The sequence below is a fragment of the Rhineura floridana genome, chromosome 6 (genome assembly GCF_030035675.1).
Source record: "Rhineura floridana isolate rRhiFlo1 chromosome 6, rRhiFlo1.hap2, whole genome shotgun sequence".
Taxonomy (NCBI): Eukaryota; Metazoa; Chordata; class Lepidosauria; order Squamata; family Rhineuridae; genus Rhineura; species Rhineura floridana.
In genome coordinates this window covers 99,556,068-99,575,454 of record NC_084485.1, presented here as the reverse complement: position 1 = coordinate 99,575,454, position 19,387 = coordinate 99,556,068, and the positions used below count along the sequence as shown (strand labels likewise).

At 40.0% G+C, this 19,387-nt stretch overlaps 1 protein-coding gene across 4 annotated transcripts in view; it reads right to left on the bottom strand.

Moving 5' to 3' along the window:
* Nucleotides 1-19,387, bottom strand: part of NFIA (nuclear factor I A) — a 446,003-nt gene that overhangs the window by 105,256 nt on the left and 321,360 nt on the right. For all 4 annotated transcript variants that reach the window (XM_061633238.1, XM_061633241.1, XM_061633237.1 and 1 more), the window contains one exon: nt 449-577. In XM_061633238.1, the coding sequence (XP_061489222.1) occupies nt 449-577 (129 nt within the window). The remainder of the gene's footprint in view (nt 1-448; nt 578-19,387) is intronic.

Sequence of the window (19,387 nt, the reverse complement as noted above, 5' to 3'; positions counted from 1 at the left end):
TGAGATAGCAACTGCTTTATTTTAAGGCACCCACAAAAACACTGATTAAAAACTAATTAAGCTTGTGTACGTCATTTAAACTTCAAAAGAGGATGCAGATAAGGGCAAGTGGACTAAATACACACTGAATACAAAATGTTGTACAATGCAAAAGCAGGATTGTTGAAAGAATGGCTTGTCCTTGCTGAACAACACATAATGAATAGGTCCTTATACCCCAAAATACTAAAATATAATTCACCTTAACTTGAAACACAGCCATGTTCCTTGTCAAGATTAGCTCCTAGGCAATTAAAACCATCTTTAGCTTGAAAAGTAGCAAATCTTCACCTACTATCTGTCCAAAACCTTCACTTGAAACAGCAACTCTAACATATAGCACAATCTGATGGCTAGGGGCACCATGGTTATAGTTCAAGCCCATTGGTGCACTTTGGTAAGGCCTCACCTCTGGGTCCTGTAATGACAGGTCGATGATGCTGTGTGAATGCCGTTCCGAGGGAAGAGGTCTGTGAAGGCGAGGGACTGCTGAAACCAGACTTCTCTGACTTCTTTAATGTAGTTGGCGATGGCATTCCTGGCAAGAATGATTGATAAGTGCAATTTAATAATGCTAGGTAATGGAACAACAGCCTATGCATTGTGAAAGGGTGTGTGAAACCAGACAGAAAAATTTAAAGGACAAATTAAATTGCATACAACAGCAAGCTTGAAGGTTCACTTTTATTTATTATTGTCTTTTGGGGCAAAGAGTAGGTATGATTGGCATAAAGAAATATATATTAAAATGCATCCATTTTTAAAAAAATCTCTGAGGGCAACTTGCTGACATGTTATTAATTATCATTCTTGTTAGGTCCTATTATTTACATTTTATCAGCCTACAGTAGGTGTAGTGTTTAGTTCTTTTACATTTTAAAGAGATTGCTCTGGTTTATGAACAGGTGCGGAATGTCTCATAAACTGTTTATAGAGTTTGGAAACTCCAGAGGCTGGGCAACAAGAATAGATCTATCTCCTTCCCCCATGTTTCTGCTTCTGTTGAACTCTGAGTGAGACTGAATAGTAGTATACATAAATTCTGGCATCAAGTGTAGGAAGGTTCAGGGGATATGCACAAAACTGAGGCAGTGTTTTGGGAACTGGGTGGGTGGACTGGATGAATGCCTTGAAGAGTTCCAGATGTTTCAGTAGAGATAAATGTTTCTGAGTTACAAACAGCGTCAATTTCTGAGGTTCTATTGTGTGGGAGAAAAAATAAATAAAAATTTAAGAGTCTTTTAGCACAGCACAGCCTGAATGGTTATATGAATGTAATTATTTGTGTCCTTTAAAAACAGTACTAGTGGAGGTTTTCACTGGAAAGCAGATCTTCCACAGAGAAGTGAAGCCCTTTTTCTGACATGAACTGCACCTTCAGGTTTGGTGCTAATAGGAGCATAGCAAGCTGCCTTATGCTAGGGCAGACTATTTGTCCATCTATCCCGGAATTGTCTCCTTTTAACTGGAGATGCCTGGGATAGAACCTTAGCCTCCCTGCATGCAAAACGTGTGCTCTACCACTGAGCCATGGTCTCTTCCCATATGAATTATCAGACTGATTGGGGTGTATCCAATGCTGCTGTCCAACATGTGCAGTGGACCTTTGCTTGCACAGTGGAATTTTCCCCTCCTCTCCCCTGCAGCCCGACACCCTCAAAATATGTTCGAGGGGTTGCGGGGCTCTCCAGAGCACGCTTTGGGGGTACACGGGGAGACAAATGGGAATTCTGCTCACACAGTGTTGGGTAAAACCCAGTAATTTTATGTTGGTTTTACTATCAAGTCTGTAGCCAGTTGTACTCTAAGTGTATAACTTATCCAAAATACATAAATGTTCCATGTAAAGGATCTTTGATAAACAAAGGCTAGTGACAATGCATATTTCTCATCTTTAGTTTCTATATGCACAAACACATAGATACAAAAAGAGAGGCAGCATTATCAGAACAGAAAATTAGTGAGATAATTCAAAAAGTAAAGTCACTCAAAGCAATGAGAATGCAGTTTCATCTCCTATCCTATATTCTTTGTAATACACACACTGCAGTCCTGTACAAACATATCTGGGAATAAGCTCCATTGAACTCAGTGGGTCTTACCTGAATAGACATGCACAGGATTGCACTGCGAATAACTTGTGTAGTTTTCCTTTCAAACTGTTGGCATTCTCTAACTCTTCTAAAACATTAATATTAGTGCTGAATTTATTGTTTAAAACGACTAAAAATACAAATCTGATTGTTATAGTTTGGATAATAGCATTTTTATAATGGGCAAGTGCAGAGATCTGTACAAACACAGTAAAGTTTCAGGATCAAGATTTAATTAAGCTCAGGACAGAAATGCAGTAGCTGGAAAAGAGACAAGGGCACAGTTGCCCAGCCTCACACAAGGCAGTTCTAATGGATCATTAACCTATTCAGTGAGAACAACTATCAACTATTGTACTTGTGGTTGCTAAGTGGGCTTCATAGCTCAGGGCGCAATCCAACTCATATTTACACTGGGCTGAGGAGAGTTGGATATGGCAGACCCCCGGCCGAGCTGGCAGGGTCCCGGCTCCTCTAGGCTCTGCCAGCGGAAGCCCTTCAGGAGCTGGGACCCTGCCAGTTCAGCCAGGGGTCTGCCAGGGAAGCCTAGCCTGGGGGAAGGGGTGCCGGCGGAAGGCCCCCAAAAAGGGGCATTCTGGGAGTGTGTTGGAGGTGGGGCCAAGGCAAGGGACTTACGCAACATCCAACTCCCAATCCAGGCCAAAGTTACACTGAGAAAAAGGTCAGTTAAGTAAACAATTATAACAGAAGTCAACATAGAGCACTTACTCGCTGGTAGAGGTATTTGTGAGAGCTGGCTTTTTCATTTCTGCTGCTGCACACAGCTCCTGGCTGAGCCAGTGCTCAGCTGGCCTGGCAGCTCCCCAATGGCAAATGGATGCCGTGGAGCATTCTGTTGTCTCCTCCTCCAACAGCACCCCTTCCACCGGCTTCCCCTGAGTTGGATTGCTCTGTCTTTAATGGTGCCATACTATGCAATGCAAGTTAACTTAAAAGTAAGGCACACTGTGTCCAATGAAGGTAGCCCTCTAGTAAGTAAGTTTACGATTGCAGCCTAAATATGGTCAAGAAGAACAATTCAGACTGAGATTATTGAATTATAGAAAAATGAATTCAAGGGTTCATGTGGTGAAATTCATGGCTAATGGTCAGGGATGTTGGGAGTTGTAGTTCAAAATATGTCACCACAAATATCACCACAACTCAGTAGGTGGTCTCAGCCCCTGGATACAATATGGGAATCAGTGGGTTTTCTTACAGTGTTGTTTTAAGAATTACTAAAATAATGTATGTGAAGTGCTATAGAAATAATTATTTAGTACCAAATATTCTGACCTACATGCACATTGGCCCAAATCCAGAAAAAGCTAGTCACAGTAAAGTCCCATTGAAATGATGCACATAAATTAGTCACAACTAACTTGTCCAGTTGATTTCAGTGCGATTTAAGCAAAACAAAGTTCTGGATTTGGACCATATCAATATCATTTAGTGCAGGATTTAAAACACACATATATATAAATGTGTAAACTGAAATCTCTTGCAACAATCTTATATTACATTAATGTGTAATAAATGGCATGGATTTTAAAAAGCCTCAGTTCAACAGTTTGTATTAATCACTTCAGTAATAAACTAGTAAATAAATGCAAATGATCACACCCATTAGATTAAAAAATATGACTGCTTCATCACTCAGAAAAAGACTGGATTTTGAGTATTTAAATATTTTGAAGAATTGTAACTTAATTGTAACTGCACATTTCTAAAAGGAAATTTTAGGGCCCAGTGAATAATCTCTAGGAGCATCTGATGCTGCTGTAGCTAAAGAGGTGTGGTCTTGATAATTTCTCTGGATGCTAGATCACCGAGAGTACCAAGTAGATATATAAGCAACAACATTAGTAATAATAATAAAATATATTTTGTCCTTTAAGAGGGGAAAAGTATGGAAGACAAGTCAGATGTTGCAAAGCAAATTGCACCATTCACATTTTACGGTGCATGAGCATGGTGCTCTGTCTAGGAAGCAGAAGAGACATTCTCTGAATGGTTTAATAAAAGTAGGAAAAGAGCTTGCATGCAAGAATAAAAGTTCAAAGAACAAGCCAAAATAAATTTAGTTCTTCTAAAACTATCACAGTCACATGACATTATCCTTAAGACTGCAAGGCATGTCAGTATTTGCAATTAAAAAACAAAAGTTAAAACCAAAACAGTAATTTAGCACAATTTTGGGTAATATTTCTGATACAGAGAGTTATCTGACTAATACTCAGAGTAAACAAATTGAAATCAATGGACATAACTTAGTCATACCTAACTTACAACCATTAATTTCAATGGGCCTACTCTGATTTAGTTAGATACTGCTGATAGCCTGCATATTTCTGAAAACATCCTCTTTCATTTAGTCATAATGGCAATTTATAAATGGCCCTGGTTTGCTCTCCTAGCCTATATAAAAGTAAACAGCCACTAATCTTTGGGATACATACTGCACTATCAACTACAGGACTCGCAAACGGTATTATCATTATTCGGAGGAGGTACTACATGCTTTTGTAATTCCATCTAGTCCTGGAGCATAAAGGGGCACTAGAATATGAGCTCGGTGGACATCCACTGGTGTCCTTGTAAATCAATTCAATGGCACAACCTATGCCTATAGTGATAAACATGTTAAGAACATATGAATGTTAAAGCACTTTAAGCCGCTTAAAGTGTTTCTAACTGCCCTAGTGTGAACGTAACCTAGAAGCATTTGGACTATCGTATTTTCATCTTCTGACAATTTTTAGTGGTAGAAGTAATAGCAAACATACTTCACTAAACGTAAAAAAGGAAATCATGCTTTTAAAACAAATTCAACAACTGAAAATCTTTTTTTTAAAGGGTTAAAAACGTATTATTAAAGAAAACATATTATTTAAAACAAAGCTGTCCCTGGCCACATCCACACCAGGCCTTTATTTCACTTTGGACAGTCATGGCTTCTCACAAAGAATCCTGGGAAGTGTAGTCAGTGACGGGTGCTGAGAGTTGCTAGGAGATTTCCCCTCACAGATCTTCAATCAGAGTGGCTGACTTTTAAACCATTCTCTCAGGGGAATATGAGTCTCCTCTCAGCACCCTTCACAAACCACACTTCCCAGGATTCTTTGAGGGAAGCCATGACTGCATCAAGTGAAATCAGTCTGGTGTGGGTGTGGTCCCTGATTAGGCAAGCCAAACAGCTATGAGTCTGGGTTTTAGAACACTGACAGTTGGTATTTACTGAGCATGCCCCACGTTATCATTGTCTTCAAGCCAAATTTCTTAAATTAATTAAAAATCAGCCAGGCATATTTTTAACTTTTAAACTGCAGAAGATGAAGGTCAGAGTATGGGGCAAGGTCAATATTATAGGTACTCTGTGAACATGGCTGATTTTAAATGAATTTTAACAGATTATGAGAACTCTGACAGAAAAAAGACCAAAAGGGCTCTGGGGTTTTTTTTCTCTCTTTTTAGACTTTGAACTCTCGATTCTCTCTGACTGTTTTGTGTATCACCATGAAAACTGAGAGGGTTGTTAAGCAAGCGTTTCTGAGTTCAGGACTATACGTTTTGTAAGGTTTTGTTTTGAAATGAGCTTGTGGGAAGTATCAAAATGGCATGGGGATGTTTTCAATTTAACATTGCGGTACAGTAGGGCCCCGCTTATACGGCGGGTTCCATTCCGGACCCCTGCCGTAAAGCAGAAAACGCCTTGAAGCGGAACCCCATTGACTTTAATGGGCTGCATCGCATGAAAATGATGCGAAAACGGCGCAAAACATCGCAAAAGGGGAAAAAACCCTTTAAAATTGAAAATGAAAGGCGCCGCATCAGCGGAACGCCTTAAAGCGGAACGCTGTAATGCGGGGCCCTACTGTATATGAAAAATCCACACTGGCCATAGTATACAGCCACTCTTGTGGCTGTATAATAAAGCTATTTTGTTCATTCCAACTCATGCATGACATGTCCATCTGCCAAATGCACAAATGCAAGCAAAAATGGAATAACTGGTCTTTGGTTAGTGGAGTCATGGTATAGATGGTGAAATTTCCCAGGAAGGCCTTTCAAAATTCTGCAGTTCGCAAACCTCCAACCGAAATTAAACAATGAGTACATGGGGATATTTCATATTTATCATCTTCTAAGGACTGATAAGCAGTACAATGTTTTAAAATACTGAACTTTCTTGTGTTTCCTAGTCAGGAAATATCAATGCTTCCTTTTACATAGTAAAAAGGTAAAGGTATCCCCGCACTTATAGTGCGAGTCATTTCCGACTCTTAGGGTGACGTCTTGCGACGTTTACAAGGCAGACTGTATATATGGGGTGGGATTGTTTGCCAAATATGTGAGAGAAAGCTGTGTATGAATTCTGTTCACAATATCTGTCTACTTGGTGGATAATATTTCACATATTTTCACAAACTGAAGTGTAAATCATCAATCACTACTGGTAATGACTTCAGAATTTCTATTCTCTTTCTGATGGTAAATATAGAGAAGAAAAATTAATTTAGTTTCACGCTTGGGTACTGCAAGGTAGCTCTCACTTTAGAACATCACTACCACATCAGGATACATTTCTGATCTTCACAATACAACACAATCCCATATCTGTCATATGAATGAAAATTACTGACTACTAATGTCAACATAACTATGAGCAATATTGATAGACATACCTATAAACAGGAGGAATATATGCAAAGAAATGGAGGAATGTACCCTAAACTATAAATGATAAGGACTCTCTAAACTTTATATTAAAAATATAACTGTGACAGAAAAATATATATACTGTGAAAGAAAGAAAAAGAAAGAAAGAAAAAGAAAGGATTTTTCAGAAACAAGGTAATATGCCAAAATAAAATTAATTTAATTATTTGTTATGCAAGATCTGTCAATTATTAGATGAACCTTAACCTCTTGGCATTCTATAGGTGCAATTCTTTCTAACTCATATAGAATCACAAAGTTGGAAAGGGTCTTTTAGGTCATCTAGTCTAATTTCCTGCTTGGTTCAGGAAATCCATAGCTGAAACATTTAGAAAAGATGGCTGACCAGCTTCTGTGTGAATATGTACGTACATATGGATATGTAATACAAAGTAGGGTGGAGGATTGTTTTGACCCATGCATTCTTGGCTCTTAAATTGTTATTATCACCTTTATCTACCATATGAATGTTATGACAATTTCCATTGTGCAATGAAAAGAAAAAAGAGTAACAGAGCCTATTAAACTATTTATTGATTTATTCAGCTATACACATCAACCAAAATGTTGAACAATCTTTTATTTCTCAGAACAGCTCATCCATGATCTAACACTGGTAAAAAACTATCATAACACTTTAGTCCTGTTTTGCAGCCTGGTATTGACCTGCAGGACATAGTTGCAACATGGGGAGTGGAGAGTCACCTCAGACACTATTGCATCATGCACGCATCACGCACCGGGGGAGGAAGGGCAACTGAGCTCATTTAAGCTCTGGCCATGCTGCTCTCTTCCTCCCTTTTCAGTGGCAGAGAAGCTTCTGCCAGAGATGGCTGGATCTATTCATTTCTCAACTCAGTAGCTAATGGCAATGAGCAGTGGCGGCTTCAGCAGGCATTGTAGTGGCTCCTTTAAAAGAGCAGTTCATCTGCGCTTGCAGCAGTTTTTGAGGCTCAGCCGGGCTCTGGCTTTTTGGCTTCACTGGGCAGGCTTTGCCTAGTATGTTACAGTTAGTTCCCTCGCTAATAGCTTTCCCTCTGCAAGCGGTTTTGTATTTAAATAAAGTGGCCCACAGTTCAACCCACATCCTGTGTCCAACTCTTTATTTCCACCTTTAGGTTGCAACTGATGCCACTAGGAAAGAAGAGACAGTATCATCATCATAACCATCATCATCATTTTGAATAATTAAAACACATGAATGGCATATACATTATGAATTCTTGATGTATCAAAAGAAATAAAATCAGACATTTTCTAGCTCTCTTAAAAATTTGGTGAATATTAGCAGCTACATTTTGGAGACATCTTTCCAAGAAGAATCACCATTTTTACTAGTCCTCCTCCCCTACAGTTCTTAGGTATTATTACAAGACATAAAATGTCTTTCATCCATTGAGGCTCACTGCTCTTGCATTTAAAAGAATATTGCTTCCTTTTTATTAAAGCTGAACTACACAAGGCTGGCTGAACATCAGTGTTCTGTTATTCATGATGTAACCAAATGGAACTTTATGTCAATGTTCATTTTCTTTAGATGCCATAGTACCTTAATACCTGATCCCCTTGTATTTTAGTGTTCCTTTTCTTCAGATGCCTTATTTTTAAATTTCTGGGTGTCCCCCAAGGCTATCATTGCAACTGAGCTCAAACTCTACTGGGTAGATTACACAGTGGTAGGAACAAATCACAGCTATTCAGAATACACTGTTTTATGGATGCTTTGCAGATGGAAAATACCATGACAGGCAAATGATACAATCATAAATTCAAATAGCATTTACATAGCTGTGTATAAGTCTTTGCCTATTATTGTAGCTGAGGCATGAAACTTTTGCAAGTCAGTGATCAAAGATAGATTTATGCTTCTGCTGCATCCTTAAAAGATGCAAATGGATTATAAACTACAAGTGAAAGGATTTTGAATATGATTCAGTTCTCTATTACTTCAGATGCTGACCTTTAGAGGTCTAACAATATCGCAGCAGTTTCTGATACATATATTTGGATCTACAGCTTTTGTTATAGAAACATTTTAAACACACTTTTACTTTAGCAAGAATAAGTCTAGTATAAAAAAAACTTCTGAATAATTTTTTGTTATATGAAGCTATTTAATACCTCCAAGGTGGCTTTCTCTGAAATGCTACCGGTTCCACACACAGGACCAGCCAGACAGGCCCAGCTTCGCAGTCTCAATGCGTGGATGAGACGATGGTGTCGGGTGGAAGGGTTCGGATTTGTTAGGCACTGGGGAACATTTTGGGACAAGCCGGGCCTGTACAAAAGGGACGGGCTCCACTTGAACCAGAATGGAACCAGACTGCTGGCACTTAAAATTAAAAAGGTAGCAGAGCAGCTTTTAAACTGACTGAGGGGGGAAACCCGACAGGAGCTGAGAAAGGTCCGGTTCGGAATAAACCTTCCCCCTGGGATAAAAACCAAAGAAATGATGAAATTTTAAAAGGGGTAGGCCTAGAAGTAGGCATTGTGAGAGCAGGGGCACAGGATATAAATTCAGAAGAGCAAAATTACCACAGGCCAAACCACAAGTGCCAAAGACACTTGAAGAGAGACACTGCTTACAAGTGCCTGTACGCTAATGCTAGGAGCCTCCGAACCAAGATGGGAGAACTGGAGTGCTTGGTCTTAGAGAAGAGCATTGATATAGTGAGCATAACCGAGACCTGGTGGAATGGAGAAAACCAGTGGGATACGGTTATCCCTGGATATAAACTATATCGGAAGGACAGGGAAGGACGTATTGGTGGCGGAGTCGCTCTATACGTGAAAGAAGGCATTGAATCCAGCAAGCTCGAAACCCCAAAACAGGCAGACTGCTCCACAGAATCGTTGTGGGTGGTGATACCGTGCCCCAGGAGGGACTTAATACTGGGAACGATCTATCGTCCCCCTGATCAAAATGCTCAGGGAGACCTTGAGATGAGATATGAAATTGAGGAACCATCCAAACTAGGAAATGTGGTAGTAATGGGTGACTTCAACTACCCGGACATAGACTGGCTGCATATGTGTTCCAGTCATGACAAAGAAGCAAAGTTTCTAGATATTCTAAATGACTATTCCCTACATCAGTTGGTCATGGAACCGACCAGAGGGACGGCAACCCTGGACTTAATCCTCAGTGGGGACCGGGACCTGGTGCGAGATGTAAGTGTTGTTGAACCGATTGGGAGCAGTGACCACAGTGCTATTAAATTAAACATACATGTAACTGGCCAATTGCCTAGAAAATCCAACACGGTCACATTTGACTTCAAAAGAGGAAACTTCACAAAAATGAGGGGATTGGTAAAAAGAAAGCTGAAAAACAAAGTCCAGAGGGTCACATCACGCGAAAATGCTTGGAAGTTGTTTAAAAACACTATATTAGAAGCTCAACTGGAGTGCATACCGCAGATCAGAAAAGGTACCACCAGGGCCAAGAAGATGCCAGCATGGTTAACGAGCAAAGTCAAGGAAGCTCTTAGAGGCAAAAAGTCTTCCTTCAGAAAATGGAAGTCTTGTCCGAAAGAAGAAAATAAAAAAGAACACAAACTCTGGCAAAAGAAATGCAAGAAGACAATAAGGGATGCTAAAAAAGAATTTGAGGAGCACATTGCTAAGAACATAAAAACCAACAACAAAAAATTCTATAAATACATTCAAAGCAGATGACCATCTAGGGAAACAATTGGACCCTTGGATGATAAGGGAGTCAAAGGTGTACTAAAGAACGATAAGGAGATTGCAGAGAAGCTAAATGAATTCTTTGCATCTGTCTTCACAGTGGAAGATATAGGGCAGATCCCTGAACCTGAACTAACATTTGCAGGAAGGGATTCTGAGGAACTAAGACAAATAGTGGTAACGAGAGAGGAAGTTTTAAGCTTAATGGACAATATAAAAACTGACAAATCACCGGGCCCGGATGGCATCCACCCGAGAGTTCTCAAAGAACTCAAAGGTGAAATTGCTGATCTGCTAACTAAAATATGTAACTTGTCCCTCGGGTCCTCCCCCGTGCCTGAGGACTGGAAAGTGGCAAATGTAACACCAATCTTCAAAAAGGGATCCAGAGGGGATCCCGGAAATTACAGGCCACTTAGCTTAACTTCTGTCCCTGGAAAACTGGTAGAAAGTATTATTAAAGCTAGATTAACCAAGCACATAGAAGAACAAGCCTTGCTGAAGCAGAGCCAGCATGGCTTCTGCAAGGGAAAGTCCTGTCTCAGTAACCTATTAGAATTCTTTGAGAGTGTCAACAAGCATATAGATAGAGGTGATCCAGTGGACATAGTGTACTTAGACTTTCAAAAAGCGTTTGACAAGGTACCTCACCAAAGGCTTCTGAGGAAGCTTAGCAGTCATGGAATAAGAGGAGAGGTCCTCTTGTGGATAAGGAATTGGTTAAGAAGCAGAAAGCAGAGAGTAGGAATAAACGGACAGTTCTCCCAATGGAGGGCTGTAGAAAGTGGAGTCCCTCAAGGATCGGTATTGGGACCTGTACTTTTCAACTTGTTCATTAATGACCTAGAATTAGGAGTGAGCAGTGAAGTGGCCAAGTTTGCTGACGACACTAGATTGTTCAGGGTTGTTAAAACAAAAAAGTATTGCGAAGAGCTCCAGAAAGATCTCTCCAAACTGAGTGAATGGGTGGGAAAATGGCAAATGCAATTCAATATAAACAAGTGTAAAATTATGCATATTGGAGCAAAAAATCTGAATTTCACATATACGCTCATGGGGTCTGAACTGGCGGTGACCGACCAGGAGAGAGACCTCGGGGTTGTAGTGGACAGCACAATGAAAATGTCGACCCAGTGTGCGGCAGCTGTGAAAAAGGCAAATTCCATGCTAGCAATAATTAGGAAAGGTATTGAAAATAAAACAGCCGATATCAGAATGCTGTTGTATAAATCTATGATGCGGCCGCATTTGGAATACTGTGTACAGTTCTGGTCGCCTCATCTCAAAAAGGATATTATAGAGTTGGAAAAGGTTCAGAAGAGGGCAACCAGAATGATCAAGGGGATGGAGCGACTCCCTTACGAGGAAAGGTTGCGGAATTTGGGGCTTTTTAGTTTAGAGAAAAGGCGGGTCAGAGGAGACATGATAGAAGTGTATAAAATTATGCATGGCATTGAGAAAGTGGATAGAGAAAAGTTCTTCTCCCTCTCTCATAATACTAGAACTCATGGACATTCAAAGAAGCTGAATGTTGGAAGATTCAGGACAGACAAAAGACTTCTTTACTCAGCGCATAGTTAAACTATGGAATTTGCTCCCACAAGATGCAGTAATGGCCACCAGCTTGGATGGCTTTAAAAGAAGATTAGACAAATTCATGGAGGACAGGGCTATCAATGGTTACTAGCCGTGATGGCTGTGCTGTGCCACCCTAGTCAGAGGCAGCATGCTTCTGAAAACCAGTTGCTGGAAGCCTCAGGAGGGGAGAGTGTTCTTGCACTCGGGTCCTGCTTGCGGGCTTCCCCCAGGCACCTGGTTGGCCACTGTGAGAACAGGATGCTGGACTAGATGGGCCACTGGCCTGATCCAGCAGGCTCTTCTTATGTTCTTATGTTCTTAATGTATATTTTGATTAATGAATGATTAATGTATATTTTTATTAATGAATGAATGATTAATCCTTCTATAGGATTAAACATAAATCAGAATTGTTCAAAATTGATCTTATCAACACAGAACTGCCGTGTTGGGTGGCATGATTTACCAATTCTTGGGAGATCTTATGGAATGGAGAAAAGGGAACCAGAAGGAAAGGAGTAAGTTAGGAGGAAACCAACCAACTGAATCTGCATTAACCCAGGAATCACAAACGTGAGGGAATTCTTTGCCCTATTTGCATAGTTATTATCCCACTGTATATCAAGAGCTCATGCCTCTTATTACAGGCCTGGCTATACAATCAATAGCTCTGCATGTATACTTCCATCATGTGTCCTAAAATTGCCAGAGAGTGAAATATTTTTTAAAAGCATTAAATGGCCGTGTTGCTTAGAGCTACAGAGGAGTCTTCAAATCATTCAATAAAAGTGACATAAACTGTCACTGGAAGAAAAGAAACTACCCAGCTTTTTAATAGCTAACCTTAGTTTCTTGTATACTGATGATATATTGACTTTACAGAAGCTTAAAAAAGGACCTGATTGTAATAGTGGACCCTAATAACTTTATTTAAACCAAAAATTAGAAGGTGATCAAAATGTTTTATAGAGGAGAACAAGAATATAATGCTAAGCCTTAAAATTGCCTGAACTGTGGAATCAAGTAATGAACACTAGAAAAGGTTCTGTCAGCTAGATTCAAGGCTGAGGCCAGTCAGCATTTTCACACAAACCCTTATTACAGCACAGCATTTGATTTTTCATCTCTGCACTCTGTTCTGCCCAACAAATAAACCAACTTGACCTCTACCTGTTATTTTGAGAAGTTTGCCTATCATCTTTCCTGTCAAAGCCTTCTGAGCCATTCAGAATGAAAGAAGATGTCAAACTAGATGTGACTTAAATCATGTTTTTGGATCTCATGCTTGAGTCCCGTGTTTTCTTTACAAAAAGCAGCTATGGCACAGGGCAAGGGGGATTTAGCCCCTTTCCCCCATGTCATTTTCCATCTGAAAAGTACCACTCCTGAAGCTGCTATTTGCTTCAAATTTTAAAATTATGGTTGGATAAAGAGTAGTCATTCCACAAACTGAAGGGCTACTTCCATGCATGGAAGGGGCTGAGATCAGTCAGAAGCTCCCATTCACTGAATTGGGAGGGCAGGCCAATTCTGCCCTACTTATGTATCATCCCATACAGCTTCCCACATTGGTTTGGAAGCAAAGCAGATTTTGGGGGGGGGAGGGGCGAAAAGCACTGTGGGGGGAAGGGAAATCAGTAGAAGTTGCCTTCCTTCCCTTCTATGAGCCTAACTCTACTCATGGGATCTCTGGATCCAATCCAATGTCATTAAAAAACCCCAGGGCAAATAACAATTCTCTTTCTCTCTCTGTAGGCAAAAAAAAAAAAAGGTTAATCCACCTTTCCACATGGTCCTAAATCTGACTGTGGGTCCCTGTCAACTGTGAAAGAGCCATGCGCCCTCCCAGTAGAATGATAAATATATAAAAAAAACTCATAAGATACAGTGATCTTTTTTAGCCTACTAGAATACCACATAGCCACATGGTAACAATATGAAAAATAATGTTTTTCTGATATCGAATGGTAAGGAACTTCATCATACAAACCCATTAAACTGTAGCTGTCATTAGTTCAAGTATGGTGTCCTGACAAAAGAAGTATCAGAAACTTTCTAACACAAAGACGTATCAGGAAAAGCTCTTTTCTGTAAAGTTAGACTTTTCTTACTGATTAATGCTACATTCAACAAAAGAGACACTGTCTGCCTAATTACGTTAAATACTTATCTTCAGGGGATTAGCAGAGTGTTTCTGTTCAATGTCACTTTTTCTGACAACCTAATGATAGATCTGTTTACTTAAGAGAGCAATTAGTAATTTTTTTACTGTTTTTAACTGCCTTCATATCATGAAAATATTTGATTAAAATACTCTCACTTATCTTACACTGGGAGCAACATACTCCACATACTTCTTGCTCTTTCTTCAAAATGAGCATGACTGCAGCTTGCAGTTATCTTCCAACACCCTCACAAAGTCCAATGAAACTGATGTTGTATTAAAAGTGTATTTTCATAATGTTATTCTCCATCACAAAAAACCCTATTAATTAAATAAATGAATTAAAAACAGAAAAACAAGGTGAAATTCAGGCTTCTGAATTACACTATTAGCTCTAATATGACAACTGGTGCCCCTGTTCTTTAATAGGATCGGCATGTGTCCCAAACATACAAATCACTTTTGTTAAAAAGAGGTGCTTTATATTTTTTAAAAGGTGCTTTATTTATCAAAAGAAACAACCTTAAGAACATAAGAAGAGCCTACTGGATAAGGCCAATAGCCCATCTAATCCAAGCGTCAACCAGATGCCTATGGGAAACCCACAAAAATGACCTGAGAGCAACAGCACTCTCCCCACTGGTGATTCTTAGTAACTGCTATGCAGAGGCATCCTGCTTCTGACAGTGGAGGCAGAGCATAGCCATAATGATACGCCGCCACTGATAGACATCCTCCATGAATATCCTTATCCTCCCTGACTATCAAAAAAATAAATAAGTAAGGATCGAGGTTTTGAAGGAGATATGAGCCTGTTCTGAAGTTTGCTCAACACGTTCAGAGAACACATGGAGGCAAGAGCAGAACTGTTCCCCACTGTTAATACGCCTGCTGGCCTTGCTTCCTAAATCTTGGCCAACTTATGGGTGGAACTGTTTTTTATTGTGTTGTTTAGATTTTATTTTTGTGATTGTTAGTGGCCTTCAAGGGCCTGTCAGAAAATCAGATAAAAATGTTCCAACAAATGTACATATAAAAAGTATAACTATCAAAACATCTTACAGTAAAATAGAAATTTCAATATATTTGTTTTCATTTTTGTGTGTGTGATGCTACATGGGAAACACATAACAAATGCAGCTTATCTAGAGTCAGATCATTGGGGGTTCTGTTATATGTTGCTTGTTGCCAATTATAAGAGAATCTTCTTTACCAAACACAAAATGAAATTTAGGAATGTCTTTAAAACCACTTGTCTCAGTAACAAACTGAGAAAAAATAGTGACTGTTCACTGGAACATTGGGAAACTGAATTCAGCATTTTGAAGTGTAACAAAGGACAAACAAGACATTATTTCAGATATTAGATGCAATACTCTCCAGGAATTTACTGTCCTAAAATGAGGAGGTACTTACATTCTGCTCTGTCTATAAGCTTTTCAAATGGTTTATAAGAGTAGCTGCATTGCAGTATTCCAATGTGGAGCCCACAAGGGCAGAAGTGATTGTGACACAAGAACTGCATCAGCAAAAAAGGTCATAGACATTCTGCTAAATTTGTACTTACACAGAGAAGGCTTTAGCAACTTTCCCCAACCCTTTCACATTATGCATTTGAATAGGTTACAAAAACAGAATCTCTTTGGACTGACTATATGGACTGACTATATTTGTATGGTAAAGATGTTATGGAACAAGGACACCTATGCTATTACGCTCAGTAGAAATGTGGCAATAAATTCAACATGGTCATGAGAATGAAGCATTTAAATGGAATGAAATACATTCTGGACTATATAAAAATAAAAATCTTTTTAAAAATCTATTTTTAATGCAAAAGGCTATATAAGAAACCATGCAACCAGGTGTGCATGCATATAACGGCAAAATGAAGTATTAATAAGGATAAAAGGTTGTTAAAGACACATAAGGGTAACTAAGAAAAAAGATGGCTTTTCTGTGTTTTCTTATAGAAAATCTGGCACCATATTAAAGTAAACTTTCTTGCAATTGGTTGCAATACAGAAATGTTCTGGAAAGTTTCTCCCCAGCCTCTTGTCCCACTTTTCCTTCATTATTAGAATCTTTTTCTTTTTCTACTATAGGGGTGGGGAACCTCAGGACCAGGGGCCAAATGTAACCACTGTATCTTCTGGCCCTTAGAACTATCCTCAGGCCACACACCCTCTCTCCAGTCCACAACCCTTACTGCCCCTGCTTTGCATCCTGAGTGTTTTTGCCTGGCTGGACTATGTCTTTGAACTCTGATAATGCCTCTTGCTTATCTCAATGGAGGATAGAGATGTGTGAAATTAGCCTACTGTACAAAGGTAAAATTTACATTTGCTGTGTAAATTTACATTTACATCCACCCACTTTTGCTTGTGGCCCCACCCTCCACTGTCATGTGGCCCTGTGAAGGTTGCCCAGAAGGGAATGTGGGTCTCAGGCTGAAAACCTGTGTTATGCTGAATTGGAAATATTGCAACTGTGCATCCACTTAATTCCTTTTTCTAATTTTTGTTTTCTGGCTACTTCAGTCCTGGAATCCAGATTCTTTGTGACCCCTTCCTGAAAATACAAACGTTCACATAAACTGTTTAATATACTGGAGTGTGCAAGGCCCAATTGTAGCATTAGTAGGATTAACTTTGGCTCCAAGCCTCAAAATCTGCCCCAATCCATCTATAAAGAGATTCAAGATGTAAAGAAAATTACATCACTTGCTCAATCATGAACCTCTCCCAAATGTGCATCCAAATCCAAATGCTTATCTTTGTGTGGATGCTGTCTATCTATACTGCATTGCATTCATTGGGATGAGCATTTTAATTTCAGTTGAAACTATTCATGTGTAAACAGCATTTTACTAGAACTGGTTGTGGGCATCAAAAGATTTGGCCACGACGTATTGGCATTAAAGCAGGGATGCCTAACCCATGGCTTCTCAGATCAGGAGTGACCCTCCCAGTGAGGTAAAGCTGCAGCAATAACTTTCCAACAGCAGAGTCACTGCTGCTTACTGGAAGAAGCACGGCTAAGACAGGGCAAGGTTGGGCCTACTGCTGACGTTACTCCCAACTGGGCAAGCCACTCCATCCAGATGTTGTTGAACTCCAACTCCCACCAGCCAGCCAGCCACATCTAGAGGGCCATAGGTTCCCTATCCCTGGGTTAGAGAGAGACAGTAGCAATAGAAAAAAACTTAGCAATGCAGGATATTTATTTCTTTATTATTTATTTCTTTATTATTTGATTTATAACCTCCTCCCAGCAGGAGCCCAGGGCGGCAAACAGAAATGCTAAAAACACTTTAAAACATCATAAAAATACCTTAAAATACAATAAAACAAAACAACGTTAAAAACATTTCTAGAAAGCTTTAAAAACATTTTTAAAAACAAAACAAAAAAAGAGTTAAAAACATATTATTAAAGAAAATGTATTAAAAGCAATTCTAACACAGACGCAGACTGGAATAGGTCTCAACTTAAAAGGCTTGTTTGAAAGTCTTCAAAAGGCGCCGAAAAGATAGCAGAGATGGTGCCTGCCTAATATTTAAGGGGAGGGAATTCCACAGGGTAGGAGCTGCCACACTAAAGGTCCGTTTCCTATATTGTGCAGAATGAACCTCCTGATAAGATAGTATCTGCAGGAGGCCCTCACCTGCACAGTGCAGTGATCGACTGGGTATATAAGGGGTAAGATGGTCTTTCAGATATCCTGGTCCCGAGCTGTATAGGGCTTTGTACACCAAAACTAGAACCTTGAACTTGGCCAGGTAACAAATGGGCAGCAAGTGCAATTCCTTCAGCAGCGGGGTGACATGTTGGCAATACCCTGCCCCAGTGAGCAGTCTCGCAGCTGCATTTTGCACCAGCTGCAGCTTCTGGACCAACCTCAAGGGCAGTCCCACATAGAGCACATTACAGTAATACAGCCTGGAGGTTACCAGTGCATGGACAACAGTGGTCAAGCTATCCCGGCCCAGAAACAGCCACAGCTGTCTTACCAGCCGAAGCTGGTAAAAGGCACTCCTAGCCACGGAGGTCACCTGGTCTTCTAGTGACAAAGATGGATCCAGGAGCACCCCCAGATTATGGACCTGCTCTTTCAGAGGGAGTACGACCCCATCCAAAGCAGGCAACTGACCAATTATCCGAACTTGGGAACCACCAACCCACAGTGCCTCCATCTTGCTAGGATTCAGACTCAGTTTATTGGCCCTCATCCAGCCCACCACCGAGTCCAGGCAGTGGTCCAGGGCTTGCACGGCCTCTCCTGATTCCAATGTTATGGAGAAATAGAGCTGGGTATCGTCGGCATTTCCTAATTTGCCCTGCGTGAGCGCAGACAAGTGGATCGAAGGGAGGTGTGATCATGAACTCTAGAATGAATGGTTGTGTGAGGCAAGGCAAAGGAGAAAATTTCCTGCCCATAGTTATTTATAACAGATGTTCACTTTACATCCTAAACAAACTAGTAAAGGCTTCATACAGAGTTACATCCACGTTTCTCAAACAGTAGCATTCCCATCTCTCTTCATATGTGACTATCATGGGCACCACTTTTTCATACGTACAGAGGCAAACTGCATTCAACAAGTCCTTCAAGACATTTGATTCACTGTTATCATGACTAAAAGGCAACTTAAACAATGAGATTAAGGCCCTGTGGTTAAGATCTGAAGTAGAATTTAACAGATTGGTTTTGTAAAGCAGGGAAAATTGTGTTCTTTATTTAGGATCACAAAAGGTCTCTTTGGGATGACAATGTTGCCTGAGAGCCAAGAACTTTTGATTGTTTGAGAACCTGATTAGACAAATTAATAGAAAAGAGATCTATCAATGGTCAATAGTCCAATTCCACAGGTAGTATTCCTCTTAATATGGTATACTGGGGGCAGAAGAGAACATTCATTACTTCCTTGTTGGTTTGAGGCTCTGCTTGTAAGTTTCCCAGAGGCATGTGGCATGCAATTGTTGCAAACTGAATACGGGACTACAAGGCCTATGATCTGATCCTGGAAACCATAGCATAATGGAAAGGAAATTGCAGCAGTGACACTCTGATAAAATGATAAGCTGGTGATATGTCTATACCT